At 42.2% G+C, this 18,352-nt stretch overlaps 1 protein-coding gene across 1 annotated transcript in view; it reads right to left on the bottom strand.

Moving 5' to 3' along the window:
- The window catches only part of LOC107582912 (corticotropin-releasing factor receptor 1-like), a 112,427-nt gene that overhangs the window by 10,005 nt on the left and 84,070 nt on the right, over nt 1–18,352 (bottom strand). Inside the window, exon 5 of the mRNA XM_016268939.1 lies at nt 10,322–10,407. Within this exon, the coding sequence (XP_016124425.1) occupies nt 10,322–10,407 (86 nt within the window). The remainder of the gene's footprint in view (nt 1–10,321; nt 10,408–18,352) is intronic.

Genomic DNA, 18,352 nt, shown 5'->3' with positions numbered 1-18,352 from the left:
GGGGGGGGGGGGGGGGGGGATACCTCCCCCCCATCCCCCTGCAAACTACGACCCTGGTCCAGTGTTATATTATATTATTTCTATAGTATTATAGTTTTTATTAATATTTTCAATTAGCTTTATCTTTTATTTTCAGTTTTCATTTAGACTGTTGCTTAATTTGTTTGTCATTTTAATATGTGCTTTTAAAAATATTACTTTTTTACCATTTATTTTTATTTCAGTTTTAGTTTTTATTTATTTCCAGTTAGCAATTTTAGTGCTTCAACTTATTTCAGTTAGTTAATGTTTCAGTAACATTTAAAATGTTCATCTAGTTTAAATTTCTTCTAATCTTAATGTTTTTTTCAGTTTAATTTTACGTTAATACTCGTTACGTTAATTGCATTCTAATAAAACGTTAATAATCCTGACTTGGCCAGTAAAGGTGGACAGAAGCATTTTTATTTTATTACTCTACTTTTTTCAAGTACCTATCTGTATTTTATTTGTTTTATTTGGGGAAATGTTACTTTTACTTCATTATATTCCAAAGTCTAATACCACATTTACTCCACTACAGTACATTTAATTAAAAAACATATTGTTGCCATTATTTATCAAAAAAAAAAAAAAAATCACCAACCTCTCTAAGACACTGTCCAGTGAATCAGACTGATCTGACTGCAGCTGTTCTTGAGTCAACAACTCACTGATTCAATGATTTAGTCAAAATGAGCCAAGAACCGTGGTACCAATGGACCTTGAATGTGTGTGTGACTGATGGCGCAAAACGTAGATTAATAGTGCTGATATTTATTTTGAATTATTATAAATCATATTTTATGTCATGATCATTGGACAGATTTATGTCATGATCGGATTTATGTCATGACTGACAGTTATTTGTGAGTGAACTAAATCTGCTGTAAAGGGGTGAGCTGTTTAGGCACATTAATGTGGACATGTCTGCATTAGTGTGTCTCATCATCTGTTTGGGATTTACTCTCAGAAAAGAAAGTACAAAGCTGATATTGGGGCATCCCCAGTGAAAACTCTGTACTTTCTTTTCTAAGTTACTTATTTTAGTTTTTAATTTTATTTTTTTTAGTTACCTGTACCCTATTTACCCCTAAATGGTATTTATTAGCTTTTACCTTTTGAAAAGGTCCTGCTCCAGTGACAGTTTTGTACCTTTTTTAAGCTACATCTCTCTCAAATGTGGCAGTTTCAAATGAAATAAACTTTAAATCTTAAGTTTGTTTCTCCTATAATGTTTAACATTTTGCCCAATGTGACGTCTGTACATTGTATTTTCATACTATTTGTTGCTACATATTTATCAACAATTTTTATTATAAAATATGTAAAATTATTTTTAAGGCCAGGCTTGAACCTACTGTGCATCTCTTGCATGACGACCACAATATCCAACTTGCCTGGATCAAGATAGCTACTAACTACAGTACAGCATGACCTGATTAAGGGGCTCTTTTTTGCTTTTAAATTCAGTACACATGAATTCCAACAGGGCTCTCAGTAATGAGGGAAAACCCTTATCGCTAGCTAAAAAAAAACAGCATCTAGTGGTAATCACATGTTCCAGTAAGCAACTAGCTGTGGTGGAAGCCCTCCCTGATGTCTAAATATAAATCAGAGCATTATCCTTGCTAGCCCACTCCTCCGTCCCACTGATTGGATGAGCGATTTCTCTTTTCGCCATCCCTGTGTGAAGAAAGGCTTAGCACGCAAAAGTTAAATTGCTTCCTTTGAGGGCAGATAAAAGTCCATGCATTATTAATCCCCCCATGTTACTTCTGTTACACCAAAGGACAGCTAATGAATCTTGTAGACATGTAGCATCAATGTCTCTGTCTAACAGCCATAGCTGTGTTTTACAGAGAAATTCACCTTCAAATTCACTCAAATAAACGACAAGTGGTTTGGATGCTGTATACTGACATAAATATAGTATAATGTCAAAAATAATAGAATTAATCTGGATTTAGAAGGTGGGTTGAAAATATACTGCATTATTATTATTATTATTTAAAATATGGCTTCAAAAGTTAACTTTGAATTAATTATACATTTCTTTTTTTGTCAAAAAAATTACATAAAACCATACTTTAAAGGTGCCATACAATATTATAATATCATAATATGCATTGATACAATATTTTAAATTGTTCTCTGATATCTACATAGAAGGTATGTGGCTTAGGTAAGGGCATACAATCTCCAGAAACGGTTTTACATGTCCATTTACAACCCTAGGATTTGTCCCTAGAATTAAATGGTCTGTTTTTACCTTATTTGGAAGGGTCATGAATAATAATGTTGATCTCTGCTCTGATTGGCTGTTTCACAGTGCGGCTCAATGTTGAGCTCTGCTCTGATTGGCTGTTTCACAGTGCGGCTCATTTCAGTAGCTCGCACAGCAGGAAGGAAACTTCACAGGGAAAATATATATTTCAATACTGTCTCTCGCAGTTATATAATTGGGTAATTATACTGTATATAAAATGCGGGCATCAGGGAGCTGCTATTAATATGCGGGGCTTTGAAACTGCTTTCAAATGCATGATCGCTTTTTACTTTCACTTTCGAGATTTGCGATCACACGTGCTCTGTGTAAACTACAGCGGCAGTACTTACCACACATTTTACAAGATCAGATGCTTATCAGTGGTGCTCAGGATCTGCAAATCATTCGCCATCATCCTCAGTCATCTCTCCTTACTCTGTTTATATGGTAAGTGAAATCTTATGTACTGTAATGTAAAAGGCTACCGCTAGCAAGTAGCTAACCATGTCCCTTTAATGGCTCGCATTATTTTATTAGAACGCGCGTTATATGTTTTCCGTGCCTTTCTGAATACAGACACCAACCCATCCCTGCACATCACATCACCTGCACAGCCTGGAACATAACATTTATTTCCATGATCTGCCATTTTTGGAATTATCCTCGCTTGTTTCTTCACAATACCTCCAGAATTTCTGATGATTCGGCTGTGCAGGTTCGGCTGGCGCTTGGCATAGAACATGGGTGGGACGAGCTGCGCCAAACCACGTTCATATTCGCGCGATTTTTTGCGCAGCTCCTCAGTGAACAACGGCTCTGTGTAGTTAATGCTGCTCCATGTGAAAGCCCGCAGGTGATGGAGATTTACCGCTGATTACAGAGCCGGCTTTCTTACAAGATGCGCGTTAAATATCGCATGCGATTAATCGTGCAGCCCTAATAAGAAGGAAGAAACAATGGTGTTTGAGGCTCACGGTATGCCATTTCCATGTACAGAACTGTTATTATTCAACTATGCCAAGGTAAATACAGTTATCCATTCTATGGCACCTTTAAAAACATTATAGAAACATTATAAAAACATACTGCATTTAAAACATACTGCATTACTATACATGCTGCATTTAAAAAATGTTATAATAAAATAGCCAGTTGTGAGTGCATTTACTATTTATATCCAAGACTATAACTAACTTTGCCAAACAGCATCCAGCTGGAACATTTGGAACACATAAAAGAGCGTAAAGGTAAGCTGCAAATAAAAAGCAAACCGTGTCTATGAAGGTCGGATGACAGTCTTGCTAAAGATTCCAAGTGACAACTCTCAACAAGAATCCATGGATTCTATTGTGCAGTCTTTGAAAATTTTACAGTGTGCTACCTGAATGAAGAACTCAGAATGACTCAGTGTCTTCTGAAAACATGACTAGTGTCCCTCATTCAATAACACTTATGTAACCTTCACATTAGAACAGATTCACAAAGTCTAAATGCAGTAAAATATAGGCTCAATTCTCAAGGCTCAATTCTTGCACCGCTCTTGTTTAGCCTGTATATGCTCCCACTAAGTCAAATAATGAGAAAGAACCAAATTGCCTATCACAGCTATGCTGATGATACCCAGATTTACCTAGCCTTATCGCCAAATGACTACAGCCCCATTGACTCCCTCTGCCAATGCATTGATGAAATTAACAGTTGGATGTGCCAGAACTTTCTTCAGTTAAACACGGAAAAAACGTCTCGAGGTTACGTATGTAACCATGGTTCCCCGAAGGGAACGAGACGCTGCGTCGAATGCTTTGGGAACGCCCCCGGCAAGTATGGCAGGGAGACGCAGCGTCTCATTCTCTTTGGGGAACCATGATTACATATGTAACCTCGAGACGTTCCCCTTCAGGAACTCGAGCTGCGTCGAACGTTTTAGGAACGAGAATACCCACTGCGCCATACGAGCAAGTCGCTGTCTGGTGTGTATCTGACGAGCACATCAAGACGAAATGACTTGGGACACTGGAGTAGATGACAGGTCCAGACTGTAGAAACGAATGAATGTGTGCGGAGAGGACCAGCCTGCCGCAGCACAAACATCCTGAAGGGCCACGCCCACTGACAAGGCCTTGGAGGCCGCCATACCCCTGGTCGAGTGCCCTCTGACCCCCATGGGTGACTGGAGGCCAGAGGACTCATAGGTCAGTGTGATGGCCTCGATCACCGACCGACTCATCGTTTGCTTGGTCGCTGGAATCCCTTTCTTAGGTGGACAAAAGCAAACAAATATCTGATCTGCTTTACGCCACTGGGCAGCTTGGTGAACGTAAGGCCTGATAGGTCCCCTATCCTCTTCAGCAAGGATATGGCGAGCAAGAAGCTAGACTTAAGCGTGTGGAGCTTATCTGAAGTATCTTCGATGGGTTCAAACGGAGCTTTGCACAGAGTCTCCAGAACCACTGCCAGATCCCATGAAGGCACCTTAGTGCACTGTACTGGCCTCAGCCTACGGGTGCCACGGAGGAAACTTGTAACTAACGGATATCTTCCCACTGACTGACCACCCTGAAGGGTGTGGTAAGCAGCTATGGCCGCCACATAAACCTTCAAAGTGGAGGGGAATAACTCTGCGGAGAATCACTCCTGCAGAAACTCCAGAACTGAACCAACTGGGCAGTTGACTGGGTCTTGCAGTCGCTGTCTGCACCAAGAGGTGAAAGTTTCCACTTCAAGGCGTACAGTTTCCTTGTGGCGGGAGCTCTGGACTGGAGTATGGGTTCAACAACCTCAGTTGAGAGACCAGATGCTATGAGCTGTGCCCCTCTCAGGGGCCACGCCCACAACTTCCATAACTCTGGGCGGGGGTGAAGAATGGGGCCCCTTGCCTGAGAGAAGAGATCCCTCCTGATCGGAATCTCCTGTGGAGAGCCGTCGAGGAGGGACACCAGGTCCGAGAACCATACTCGGGCTGGCCAGAACGGGGCTACTAGCAAAAGGCGGACCCCGTCCCGGCAAACTCTCTCCAGAACTCCCGGGAGCAGAGCGATCGGGGGAAATGCGTACAGACGAAGCCTCGGCCCCGTCTGAACCATAGCATCCAGCCCAAGTGGAGCTGGATGTGTGAGGGAGAACCAGAGCGGACAGTGTGTTGTTTCCTGCGACGCAAATAGGTCCACTTCCGCCTGGCCAAACTCCCCCCAAAGGAGCTCCACCACTTCTGGGTGGAGTCTCCACTCCCCAGGCCTCAGCCCCTGTCTCGACAGGATGTCTGCTCCCTGATTGAGATTCCCAGGGATGTAGACTGCTCTTAACGAGAGGAACTTTCCTTGAGCCCACAGGAGGATCTGGTGCGCCAGCCTGTAAAGGGGGCGCGAGCGCAGACCTCCCTGCTGATTTATGTAGGAGACCACCGATGTGTTGTCTGTGCGGACAAGCACATGATGTCCCCTTAGGTCTGGAAGGAAGTGTTTTAGAGCTCGAAACATGGCCAACATCTTCAGGCAGTTGATGTGCCACATGAGATGATGGCCTTCCCTACCGATCTCGGGCAGAGCGGCCACTCATGACCACTCCCCAACCCATGACGGAGACGTCCGTCGTTAGCGTTACACAATGACAAGGAGCCCCCAGCAACGGGCCTTGAGACAGGAAGCAAGGTTTCTTCCACATGTCTAAGGCACGTAAGCATCGTCGCGTGACCTTGATTGTGCGAAGCGGGTTGCCCCTCGGGGAAAACCCTTTGGTCCTGAGCCACCACTGCAAGGGTCTCATGTACAGCAGGCCAAAAGGTATCACATTGGACGTAGCTGCCATCAGACCCAACAGTCTCTGAAAATGTTTGACAGTAAGTGACTGGCCTTCTCTCACTCCTCTCACGGCTGTGAGAATCGCTTCGATACGAGTGTCGAATCCCACACCACGCCTAGGTAAGTGGTCCTCTGTATTGGAGAAAGTACACTTTTCTTGCCATTCAGCCGTAACCCCAGTTCTCTCATATGTGCAAGTACGACAGCTCGATGCCGAGCCGCCATCTGCTCTGACTGAGCTCAAATCAACCAATCGTCAATGTAATTCAGTATGCGGATGCCCATAAGTGACTGGCCTTCTCTCACTCCTCTCATGGCTGTGAGAATCGCTTCGATACGAGTGTCGAATCCCACACCACGCCTAGGTAAGTGGTCCTCTGTATTGGAGAAAGTACACTTTTCTTGCCATTCAGCCGTAACCCCAGTGAGAGTGAGAGACCGAACAGAAGAACCCGATATTGGTATGCCTCGCCCCCGAAAGCAAACCTCAAGAACTTCCTGTGTTGAGGAAGAATGGATACATGGAAGTATGCGTCCTTGAGATCTATCGTGACAAACCAGTCCTCGAACTTGATTTGAGACACAATCTGTTTGATCGTAAGCATCTTGAACCGAAATCGTTTGATAGCGCGGTTCAGTAGACTCAGATCGATGATCGGACGCAATCCCCCATCCTTTTTCGGAACGATGAAGTAACGGCTGTAGAACAGAGGAAGAATGGATACATGGAAGTATGCGTCCTTGAGATCTATCGTGACAAACCAGTCCTCGAACTTGATTTGAGACACAATCTGTTTGATCGTAAGCATCTTGAACCGAAATCGTTTGATAGCGCGGTTCAGTAGACTCAGATCGATGATCGGACGCAACCCCCCATCCTTTTTCGGAACGATGAAGTAACGGCTGTAGAACCCTGATTCTCTCTCTCTCTCGAGAGAGAGAGAGAGAGAGAGAGAGAGAGGAGGAACACTTTCTATGGCCTCCTTCCTCAAGAGAGTTTCTACTTCTTGTTCCAATACCAAAGCCTGCTCGGGGCCAACTAATGTAGGAATAACCCCGTTGAAGCGAGTTGGACGAGAACCGAACTGAATTCTGTAACCTCTCTCTACAGTCTGCAGGACCCATTGTGAGACATTCGGCAGAAGTTTCCACGCTGTCAGAAAATCTACTAAGGGAACCAGTCTCTCAAGACTGGCGTCTGGTGTTACTAGAAGAGCCACATCGGTGCCCTGAAGTGGTTGACCGGCAGGGAACAACCGATCTATGCTCTCTAGCGCCCTCATCTGAGGGGGCGAGCTATCCCGTGCCGTGCCGTACCGTCGCCGGGCGGCAGCTTGGAATTTTGCTCGCCAGAGCCTACTGGGCCCTGAAGCACAGAGGGTGGCAGGGGCATCAGTCTCCCCGAGGGCACTGAGGAAGATCGGGCACCGTGTGCTGAGGTGTGCACCTCTCCTCCCCGTGGTGGCCGAGGTCCTCTTAGACATAATAACGTCCGTAGATCCGTTTTCTGTCTAGAAGACCCTGGCCAAGAGCTGTTTCTGGGTCTGGCGATATGAGGAGCTAGACGGCTGGGACTGCTCCCGCTCAGCAGTCCTAAATACCTGGGGCTGGCGAGGGAGGAAGCGCTGGAATGCCGCCGCTTGCTTCTTCGCCTCCTGAAACCTCTCGACGACAGTGTCTACTGCGCCGCCGAAGAGGCCAGAAGGTGATAGCGGGGCATCCAGCAGGAAGAATCTGTCCTTATCTTGTAATTCGGAGAGATTCAACCACAGGTGTCGCTCCGTGGCCACGAGAGCTGCCATGGAATGGCCAATGGCTCTGGCCGTTTCCTTGGTGGCCCGAAGCGACAGATCTGTGGCCCGACGCAGTTCGGCGACTGCGTCAGATTCCTCTCCCTCCCTAGCGTCCATGTCTTTTAGCAGGTCGGCGCTGGGACTGCTCCCGCTCAGCAGTCCTAAATACCTGGGGCTGGCGAGGGAGGAAGCGCTGGAATGCCACCGCTTGCTTCTTCGCCTCCTGAAACCTCTCGACGACAGTGTCTACTGCGCCGCCGAAGAGGCCAGAAGGTGATAGCGGGGCATCCAGCAGGAAGAATCTGTCCTTATCTTGTAATTCGGAGAGATTCAACCACAGGTGTCGCTCCGTGGCCACGAGAGCTGCCATGGAATGGCCAATGGCTCTGGCCGTTTCCTTGGTGGCCCGAAGCGACAGATCTGTGGCCCGACGCAGTTCGGCGACTGCGTCAGATTCCTCTCCCTCCCTAGCATCCATGTCTTTTAGCAGGTCGGCCTGGTACGCCTGCAACACCGCCATAGTGTGCAGACACGCACCAGCCTGACCTGCTGCCGTATATACTTTCCCAAGCAGGCTGGATGTTAGTCTTACTGGCCTGGTGGGAAGCTTCGGGGCCTTCAGAGACGATGCTGAGGACGGGGACAGATAGCTCACGAGCGTCTGTTCCACTGCCTGCACCGCCCCATATCCCTTCTCATTCAACCCCGTGATGTTAGAGTAATTAGAAACAGAGGGGCTAAAGAGTCGGGACGAATATGGTTTATCCCACGATCTCGAAAGCTCAGAATAGAGATCGGGGAAAAATGGAAGGCCCCGACGTGAAGGTTGCGATCTTGCTCTTTGGCATTTATTTTTTCTTTCGCTTAACTTTTTAACTGACTGAGTGCTTTGCATATATTCACACACACACCACAGACGCGCTCGCTGAAGAGCAAAAGCTAACATGCGCGCTTGCCGGATGCGCCTTTATGCTTCCTGGCTACTTACATCACCCCGCTCGTGATGTTTCGCTTCGCTATTGGACTGATTTCACACATGCTTCAGTACGGTGTCTCGCCGGGGTGTTCCCAAAACGTTCGACGCAGCTCGAGTTCCTGAAGGGGAACTGAAGTCATTGCATTTGGAAACAAAGATGAAGTTCTCAAGGTGAATGCATACCTTGACTCTAGGTGTCTAACAACTAAAAATCAAGTCAGGGATCTTGGTGTGATTCTGGAGACAGACCTTAGTTTCAGTAGTCATGCCAAAGCAGTAACTAAATCAGCATACTATCATCTAAAAAACATTGCAAGAATTAGATGTTTTGTTTCCAGTCAAGACTCTGAGAAACTTGTTCATGCCTTTATCACCAGCAGGATGGACTATTGTAATGATCTTCTCACCGGCCTTCATCCAGAATGCTGCTGCCAGAATTCTGACTAGAACCAGAAAATCTGAGCATATCACACCAGTCCTCAGGTCCTTACACTGGCTTCCAGTTATATTTAGTATTGATTTTAAAGTACTTTTACTCGTTTATAAATCCCTCAATGGCCTAGGACCTAAATACATAGCAGATATGTTCACTGAATATAAACCTAACAGACCACTCAGATCATTAGGATCGAGTCAGTTAGAAATACCAAGGGTTCACACAAAACATGGGGAGTCCGCTTTTAGTTAGTATGCCGCCCACAGTTGGAATCAGCTTCCAGAAGAGATCAGATCTGCTAAAACATTAGTCACATTTAAATGCAGACTCAAAACTCATCTGTTTAGCTGTGCATTTATTGAATGAGCACTGTGCAATGTCCGAACTGATTGCACTATATTTTATGTATAATCATTTTCTAATCTTAACTGTTTTAAATTAATTTTAAAACTATTAAATCAATTTTTAAATCATTATCAAAGTTTTTAAATTCCTTGTTTTATTGTTGTGATTATTTTTTTTATTATTATTTTCTTTTCTTTTATGTAAAGCACTTCGAATTACCATTGTGTATGAAATGTGCTATATAAATAAACTTGCCTTGCCTTGCCTAAAATGTGCAACAAACTGATCCAGAGTGCAAAGAAAAGGAACTTTCAGCTAAGCATATATACTGTATATGCACTGAATTGTATGGGGACTAAACTTCTAAAACCACTAGTGAAAAAGATTATATTTTGCATTCTACTCTTATTTAATACAACAATTTTCATTAAATTGCAACTGACCTTTTGTACAAAGAGGTTCATGTGGTCAGTGTCAAATTTGCATAGTGATCTAGAGATCTTCTTGTTTGATTTCCTTTTTTTTCTCCAAATGCTTAACTAAAAACCTTGTTTAAAACCACTATATAAAACACTGTATAAAACAGTTTATTGAATAATAATTATTAGAAAACCTATGATTTAAATATAATTGTGACATGACTGTATGAATGTATTTTTATTAAATTAATAAAGTGCAACCACATACCTCCTCGTTGAGGATTTCCTGACATTGGGAGTAGTTTCCTTTCTTTGCCCAGGTCCCATTGGCAAGACATTCTCTGTACACGTTATCTGTAGAGAAAAAAAATCACACTGGTTATTCACATATTCCTTTATTTAATATCTAAGGTATTGTATATTGTATAATGTTTATTCTGAACATCTGCAGACGGATCTGTCACTTCTTTATGCATTTTATGTAATCCATTGCATAATTCAAAAGTTATGCAATATGATCCAAAACACTAGGAATATTAATCAATATCTGACCTCACAGTGCATGAAGGTTTGACCTTTGCATGGATATCTAGTTAACCTTGACAATATGTTAAAGAGGTCATATGATGTTGCTAAAAAGAACATTATTTTGTGTATTTGGTGTAATGAAATGTGTTTATGCAGTTTAAGGTTAAAAAAAACATATTATTTTCCACATACTATACATTACTGTTTCTCCTCTATGCCCCGCCTTTCTGAAACACGTCGATTTTTACAAAGCTCATCGGTCTGAACAGCGAGGTGTGCTCTGATTGGCCAGCTATCCAGTGTGTTGTGATTGGCCGAATACCTCAAGCGTGTGATGGAAATGTTACACCCCTTACCATACTGTGATGCCCTGTCCGGCCGGAGCGATGAGACAAAAATATTAAAACCCATTATAAATTAGGCATTTGTTGCATCCAGTGGGGACATAATTAGGGAATATAAAGACTTATACTGTCTTTTTGCGCGATACGTTGCATTGCGCCGCGTAAACATAAAACCATGCCTGCATTTGTGATCAGAGAAATGACAAACAACAAGCGCTACTCTACACTGCTTAAAACTCGAGTTTGAATCATCAGTGGCAAATTCTTTAAATATGAAATCGTACTTACAGACTGTGAGTCAGAACAGCCGGCATTGTAGTCTACTCTACCAGGATCAAGAAACAGTCCTCCATAAAATGTGCTGCACACATCTGAATATTTGGGTTGAACTGTTCTGGAACAGTGTTGTAAATACAACCGAACCACTGATTTCTAGTCGTGTCCTCTTTTGGAAGGCCAAACAAAGTATTTTTGCTTTCGCAATGAAACACACAGTGTCTTCACAACATGGCGGCGGCGGTGGCAGCAACAATAAAGTTATGCCTTCTTTATTTGCATGAACATTTGGGCGGTGTTATGCAAATCTTCCCACATCGTGACGTAGACATGTGGGGTCGTGTTTGAACGAGGCGTTTTAGGAGGGCGTGGATGAGTCATAACTTTTATAAAGAATATCTTTTTGGGTTTGAGACTTTAGTCTTTGCAACTTTAGCGATCTTATCTATTCACGAACAGCTTGTAACACTCCAAAGGGAAAGGAAAACTTGAAATCGCATCATATGACCCCTTTAAAATATGGTCTCATATAAAACTGATTTATAACTCCAAACCCCCCATGCTGTGCAGTGAAGAGACGAGTGTCTCTTAACAAACATCTCCTGAAACATGAAACATCTGTGGTAAAAATCCATCCTGGGTGCAGATGTGTATCAATGAAAAAGTTATTTCAGGTTTTATTTCTCATTTCCATTTTAGTGGTTTCCAATTTCATTATGGTACATTTCCTCTACAAGGCTTATATTGTGCTTTGAACAGCCAAAACCATTGTTAGATCTGGTGAAAGTTTCTTCTTTAAAATTCCATAAAATAGGTTGAAATCCAACAACATGTGAATCTGGGGCAAAGTTATTTTCACTGAGCACTCAGAACTCTGCTGTAAGAAATGTTGAAATGCAGTAGAGCCATGAGCATTTTATCCAACGACACATATTACTCTCCTGCAGGAACAATCCAAGTGTCTTCCTCTACATTATTAAGGTTGGAAATGGGGTTCGTATTGCATTATGCTTCCGGGAACTGTTCAGTTCAAGACCAACCAGGGGCACCGCTAGCAATTTTGGGCCCTATGAAAGAAAATGAGGTTGCTTGATGTTGTAGGGTGGGGCTGCGGAGGGGGATTTTAAACAAAATCCCAATATTAAACAGCCCAAACACTTTTAGATGAACTTACAAATTAATGAAGACAGCATTATATAAAAATAAATATATATTTGTGCTTTTGTGATTTTAGCTCAATAATATTTTTTTTCTTTAATATTTGTATTATTTTAAGGCGATTTTACTAAATATTAACCTCTAAATTATGCACCATTTATCTTCTGCAATATCAGGGTGTAACCTCTAGATAGCTGTATCTAATAAATGTAAAGACTACATTTAGTAAAAGTTGAAATGTAAATGTTGATTTGAAGTGTCAGTTATTATTAAATCTGGACAGGGAAAGCATTTTGTTAGGCTACTCATACTAGCTACAGCGTGATCAGTCACACGAAAGTCATCAGAATAAATATTGGCTCAGTATGACCAGGGAAATATTTTAAAACATAGAATTGAGTGTTTACATACCATGAACAGAGACGCTCTGTGGTTGAGATGTGTATCCTATTTTTAAAAATCTGCATCGCAATCAGCAGCTGGTAAATTGAGATTAAAGTAGCTTTACTGGCATGATAAAAAGGCTTTACAAAGCATTGACAGTGCTTCGAATCAATGGTGTTGAGCATTATCAAATTTATAGAGGCTACAATTCATAGTTTTCAGTCACGTGACTGGCTCAAACCCGAAGACATCTCTAATTTGACAGTTTACCATCTGATCTCACTCAGTGACTCTAGGCTGCGTAGGGTGGGACGGAACCATGCAGTGAATGAGGGGGGGGGGTAATTTTTCCGGAAATGCAGACATAAGCCGTAATTTTGTTTTATTTGAAACTCTTTGGTAGATACATTTATCATTTCTATTGCATTACTACTAGTACTGTTACTGCTAATAAAACAGACCTCTGGGGGTCCCAAAAGTGCGTGGGCCCTTAGAATCGTCCTAAATTTTTGTTTCCATGGTACCTGGTGCAACTTTGGCAATTTGTGTGGGTATGTAGAGCAAAGATTCAAGTCGAGGTGATGCTACAAGATGAGAGCCCTGATTGCCCTATGGGCCAGACATCAGCACCTATCATAAAAAGACACAATTACGAGAGTGATATCAGCTAAAGCTTACCGTCCATCATAAAGCTGTGACAGTGCAAGTTTACCATCTGATCTCACTCAGTGACTCTAGGCTGCGTAGGGTGGGACGGAACCATGCAGTGAATGAGGGGGGGGGGTAATTTTTCCGGAAATGCAGACATAAGCCGTAATTTTGTTTTATTTGAAACTCTTTGGTAGATACATTTATCATTTCTATTGCATTACTACTAGTACTGTTACTGCATATAAAACAGACCTCTGGGGGTCCCAAAAGTGCGTGGGCCCTTAGAATCGTCCTAAATTTTTGTTTCCATGGTACCTGGTGCAACTTGTGTGGGTATGTAGAGCAAAGATTCAAGTCGAGGTGATGCTACAAGATGAGAGCCCTGATTGCCCTATGGGCCAGACATCAGCACCTATCATAAAAAGACACAATTACGAGAGTGATATCAGCTAAAGCTTACCGTCCATCATAAAGCTGTGACAGTGCAATGACATTTAAACGACATTGCTGTTTTTTCTTTTATTTTATTTATTTATTTATTTTTTGAGATGGTGGGGGTTGTTATGCCATATTTTGCAAAAGGCCCCATGCATTATTTATTTTTTTATGTGTTGTTTTCTCACGATCTCAAATTTTCTCACAAGAAAAAAAGAACTATGTCGCTCACCATTTCTCTGGTCAGCCACAAACTACTTAGTCAACATCTGTCAAACATCATCCTGTAGCCATTGAGATGTCTCTGTCCCTCAAGTTGACTGGCAATGATACTGACCACATGTGCAGAAGCACCACCGCATCTATGATAAAATTATAGCCTGCTTCTCAAGTGTCCGACATGGATATAAAAAGTGCTTTATCACTGACAAACATAAAGCTTGTTTCAGCTTGATTGAGTCAAATTAATAACAAATTAACTCATCCCTGATTTAGCAGTTCACATATTGCATTTAGAAATGTTTTTGTTACCTTCACACAAAGGTTGCGAGTTCGAGTCTCGTACCGGCAGGGATTGTAGGGGGGGGGGGGGGATGTACAGCGCTCTCTCCCACCTTCAATACCACGACTGAGGTGCCCTTGAGCAAGGCACCGAACCCCCAACTGCTCCCCGGGTGCCGCAGCAAAAAAAAATGGCTGCCCACTGCTCCGGGTGTGTGTTCACGGTGTGTGTGTGTGTTCACTGCTGTGTGTGTGTGTGTGCACTTTGGATGGGTTAGATGCAGAGCACTAATTCCAAGTATGGGTCACCATGCTTGGCCACATGTCACGTCACGTCACGTCACTTTATTTTATTTTTTTCACTTTTTTTAATACTAACATAGACAAGTAGTAAACAAATAACCCAAAATTAACAGTAATTAGGAAGCTCCTTATGAAACTTCTGACACAGCTTAAAACTTCAACTTAACTGGTAAAAATAGCTCAAACTCACTTGCATTTAAAAAATAAAATAAATAAAAAATTGTGAACTCAACCCAAACACTTGCAGGAAAGGAAACCCTCTTTCTATTACTCTCTCTTCCTAACTTCCTCTCTTCTTTGCCTTTTGCTCATGGTAAGATTGATTGATCATCTGAAGGTGAAGGACAGCTCCATAGATCACACCAGCAAACAGGGCACAGAGGAACTGCTACACGGTGAGTCATCTGCCTCCTGTAAACCTCCACATCCAGCCCATTTGATCAACCGCACAATTGACTGAAGCAGATCTGATGGTGTGACGAGACAAATAGAAGGTTGTCAGTGCTTTCGCAGCCAGGATAGCCATTTTTGTGAGGATGAGTAGTGAACAACGCTGGAAAAATATGCAGCATTGTGACAGTCTTTAAAGAGTGCTAAAATATTTGTTGAGCTGAAATATTTGCTGTGCGATTAGGAGGAAGAGCATGATGAATAGATCAGAGTAAAAATCCTTGTCATTATCCTGCTTTTGGCATGTTGTCTTTTCTGACAAGCAGCACTTAAAGTATGACAATTATATATATATACATATATGTAAGGAATAATTGACGACGGGCCATTGAATTATTAGAAAAATAATGCGCACACCCGAGGTGGTGATGCGGCCACAACGCAAATATATTTATACTATGGGGCCGTTGAATGCTTGAATCGGATTGGCTGACGAACATTCTGAGGCGTGCAATTATTTTCAGGGAAACGCACGGTGAACGTAGTTCCAGGCAGCTCTCTTGACCGCATTACAGTTCCATATCATTTCGCATAGTTAACTGTAATAACGGAAATTAGCATACAGTACCTATACAGCACACAGGAATTACTGCAATCACACGTGCTCGCACACACACACTACGGTCATGCAGTTTGTGCAAAAAGGTGTTGTCAGCGCTGCCCTGACGATTTTATCAGATAGCCTATTTAGTGTAGCAACTTAAAGGCTATACATGACATTTCTCACTAGCGAGGTAATAACAGCGCTGTTTAGAGACGCTGCTGTAGAACACTGTTGAGGGACACACAGAGGTAGCCTAATTCACACAAGCTCTCTCTCTCTCTCTCTCTCTCTCTCTCTTTCTTTCTCTTTCTCTGTGTGTCTCTCTCGCTCTCTTTCTAATAACTTCATTAATAACTGCATTAGAACGCTATCAACGGCTCAAGCCTCCATTACCATCTTTAAAATGATGTTTTGGAACTAGCAAAAGAGCCGTTGGATGAGATGCGGAAGAAATAATCCTACTCACAAGCGATTTAAGTACAAAAACCGGACGAATCCCTTTACAGTTTTTCTCAATCGCTTTGGTGCATTTCTCACATCACTATTTACATTTGCACAACAATTAGTTCAACCTCCACAACATTTAGTCATTTGTGCACATCATAGTAGCAGTTTCTCATTCCTTCGAACAAATTGGAAATGCTTTTGGACATGCATCAATTGCTTTCATACAACTCTCTGCTGTTTTATAACATTATCATTTGCTTATGTCATGTCAGTCAAAATTAACTATAATTGTGAATGCTGAATAGTCATTCCATATAAAACTAATAGTCCTCATTTCATTGCTTGAGTCATTACATTCAAAAATGTTGAACTAGTTGTCAAAATCTGTCAAGCAAATTAAAAAAAATGTTGTAAATCTTTTTTTTTCTGAAAAGGTTCCCTAAATTGAACAATTTCTCTCAGGCGAATCTCAACTTTCACTGATGAGAAGGGGTGTGTGAAGCATTAGTTGCAACCAATGATAAGCCACTTCTCTACAATCACTGTCAGAGCTGAATCCCATAAACCCCCACTTCACAAGCATATATGAACCAAGCAGGACATATTGTGCACCATTTCTACAATACTGTGACACAGAAATGGAAGGTCAGCCTTGTGGCAGAGGGGTGAGGGTGCGGGGAGGAAGGGGAAGGGAAGGGGACGGGGACAAAACAGGGGAAGAGGAAGAAGAGGCCAAGTACATAGGCGGATCCCTGATGAAATCAGGGCTACAATTGTGGATCATGTTGTCAATCACGGCCTCAGGTAAAACATGTATGTGTTCTATGCATATTCTAATGTTCAGTGCTGTAAACTGTTTACTTTGTGTAGTGTCATGCACTACACTTACATGACAGTTCTGTGTATGTGTATTCACAGTGCATACTGTACAATATGTTGTCCAAAATGCATTATGTTACACAGGAAAAGTTGTTATAGTTTTTCTCACTCCCTCTTCTGTAATAAAGCATGTACTGGAGCTGGAGGGCAGGGAACCGCTGCACACATTCATATACCTTGATGAGGCGGGTTTCAATCTAGCAAAAGGTAGAAGACATGGAAGGAATTGGACAGAGAGCAACCATTGATGTCCCAGGCCAACGAGGAGGGAATATTACTATGTGTGCAGCCATCTCAGAAAACGGCGTCCTCACCCATATCCCCCGTCTTGGTCCATACAACACACAACATCTGCTGACTTTTTTAGACACTCTTAACAGGGACATAATCCCTGAGAATGAGAGGGGTCTAACTCGAGACCATCTGAGCAAGCATGTTGTTGTTTTGGATAATGTGCGTTTTCACCACTCAGATGTCGTCAGACAGTGGTTTGCAGCACATGATAGGATGCTGGTGGCATATCTCCCTCCCTATTCACCATTCCTAAATCCAATAGAGGAGTTTTTCTCTTCCTGGAGGTGGAAGGTATATGACTGGCATCCACATACCCAAATGGCCCTGCTAGCGGCCATGGATGCAGCATGTGATGACATCACAGCAGAGTCTTGCAGAGGGTGGATTCACCACTCGAGGAGATACTTTCCTCGCTAATAATTGATTTTGAGGAATGAACTATCCATTTTGAGAAAAAGACACGCTTTTGCAGGTTATCAACTAGGTTTTGCAGTTTGTACTAATTGTTTTGAGAACTGCATTAACTGTTGTGCAAATGTAAATAGTGATGTGAGAAATGCACCAAAGCGACTGAGAAAAACTGTAAATATATCATCTAATCGATGTCTTGAGGTGTGGTAACCGTAGTATAAGCGGAATAACTGACTCCGGGCCGTTGAATTATTAGAAAAATAATCTAAATCTAAAATAATCTCAGCTTCGCTTCGTGGCCTCATCACCACCTCGGGTGTGCATTAGTTTTCAAATAATTCAACGGCCCATCATCAATTATTCCTTACATATATATATATAATCAAATGCCATTCAAAATGTTGGGGTCAGAAATACTTTCTTCTTGGTTTCCACAAAAATGTTAAGTAATGTTTTCAAAACTGATGATGATAAGAAATGTTTATTGATCACCAAATCATAATTTAATACATGATATTTGGTAATATTACTTTTTTTACTCTATTTTTGATTCAGAAAAGATATTTAATAAAACAAAAAAAAGATTATTACTAAGGGGTTCAATATACCATGGAGTCAATAATGGTCACAGTTCCAAAAGCCTACTGTGAAACAATGTAGGAATGATGAAAAGAAAGAACACTGCTACGTACAG

Source organism: Sinocyclocheilus grahami, unplaced genomic scaffold (assembly GCF_001515645.1).
Source record: "Sinocyclocheilus grahami isolate Dianchi unplaced genomic scaffold, SAMN03320097.WGS_v1.1 scaffold48.1, whole genome shotgun sequence".
NCBI lineage: Eukaryota > Metazoa > Chordata > Actinopteri > Cypriniformes > Cyprinidae > Sinocyclocheilus > Sinocyclocheilus grahami.
This window is presented reverse-complemented; position numbering and strand designations above follow the sequence as displayed.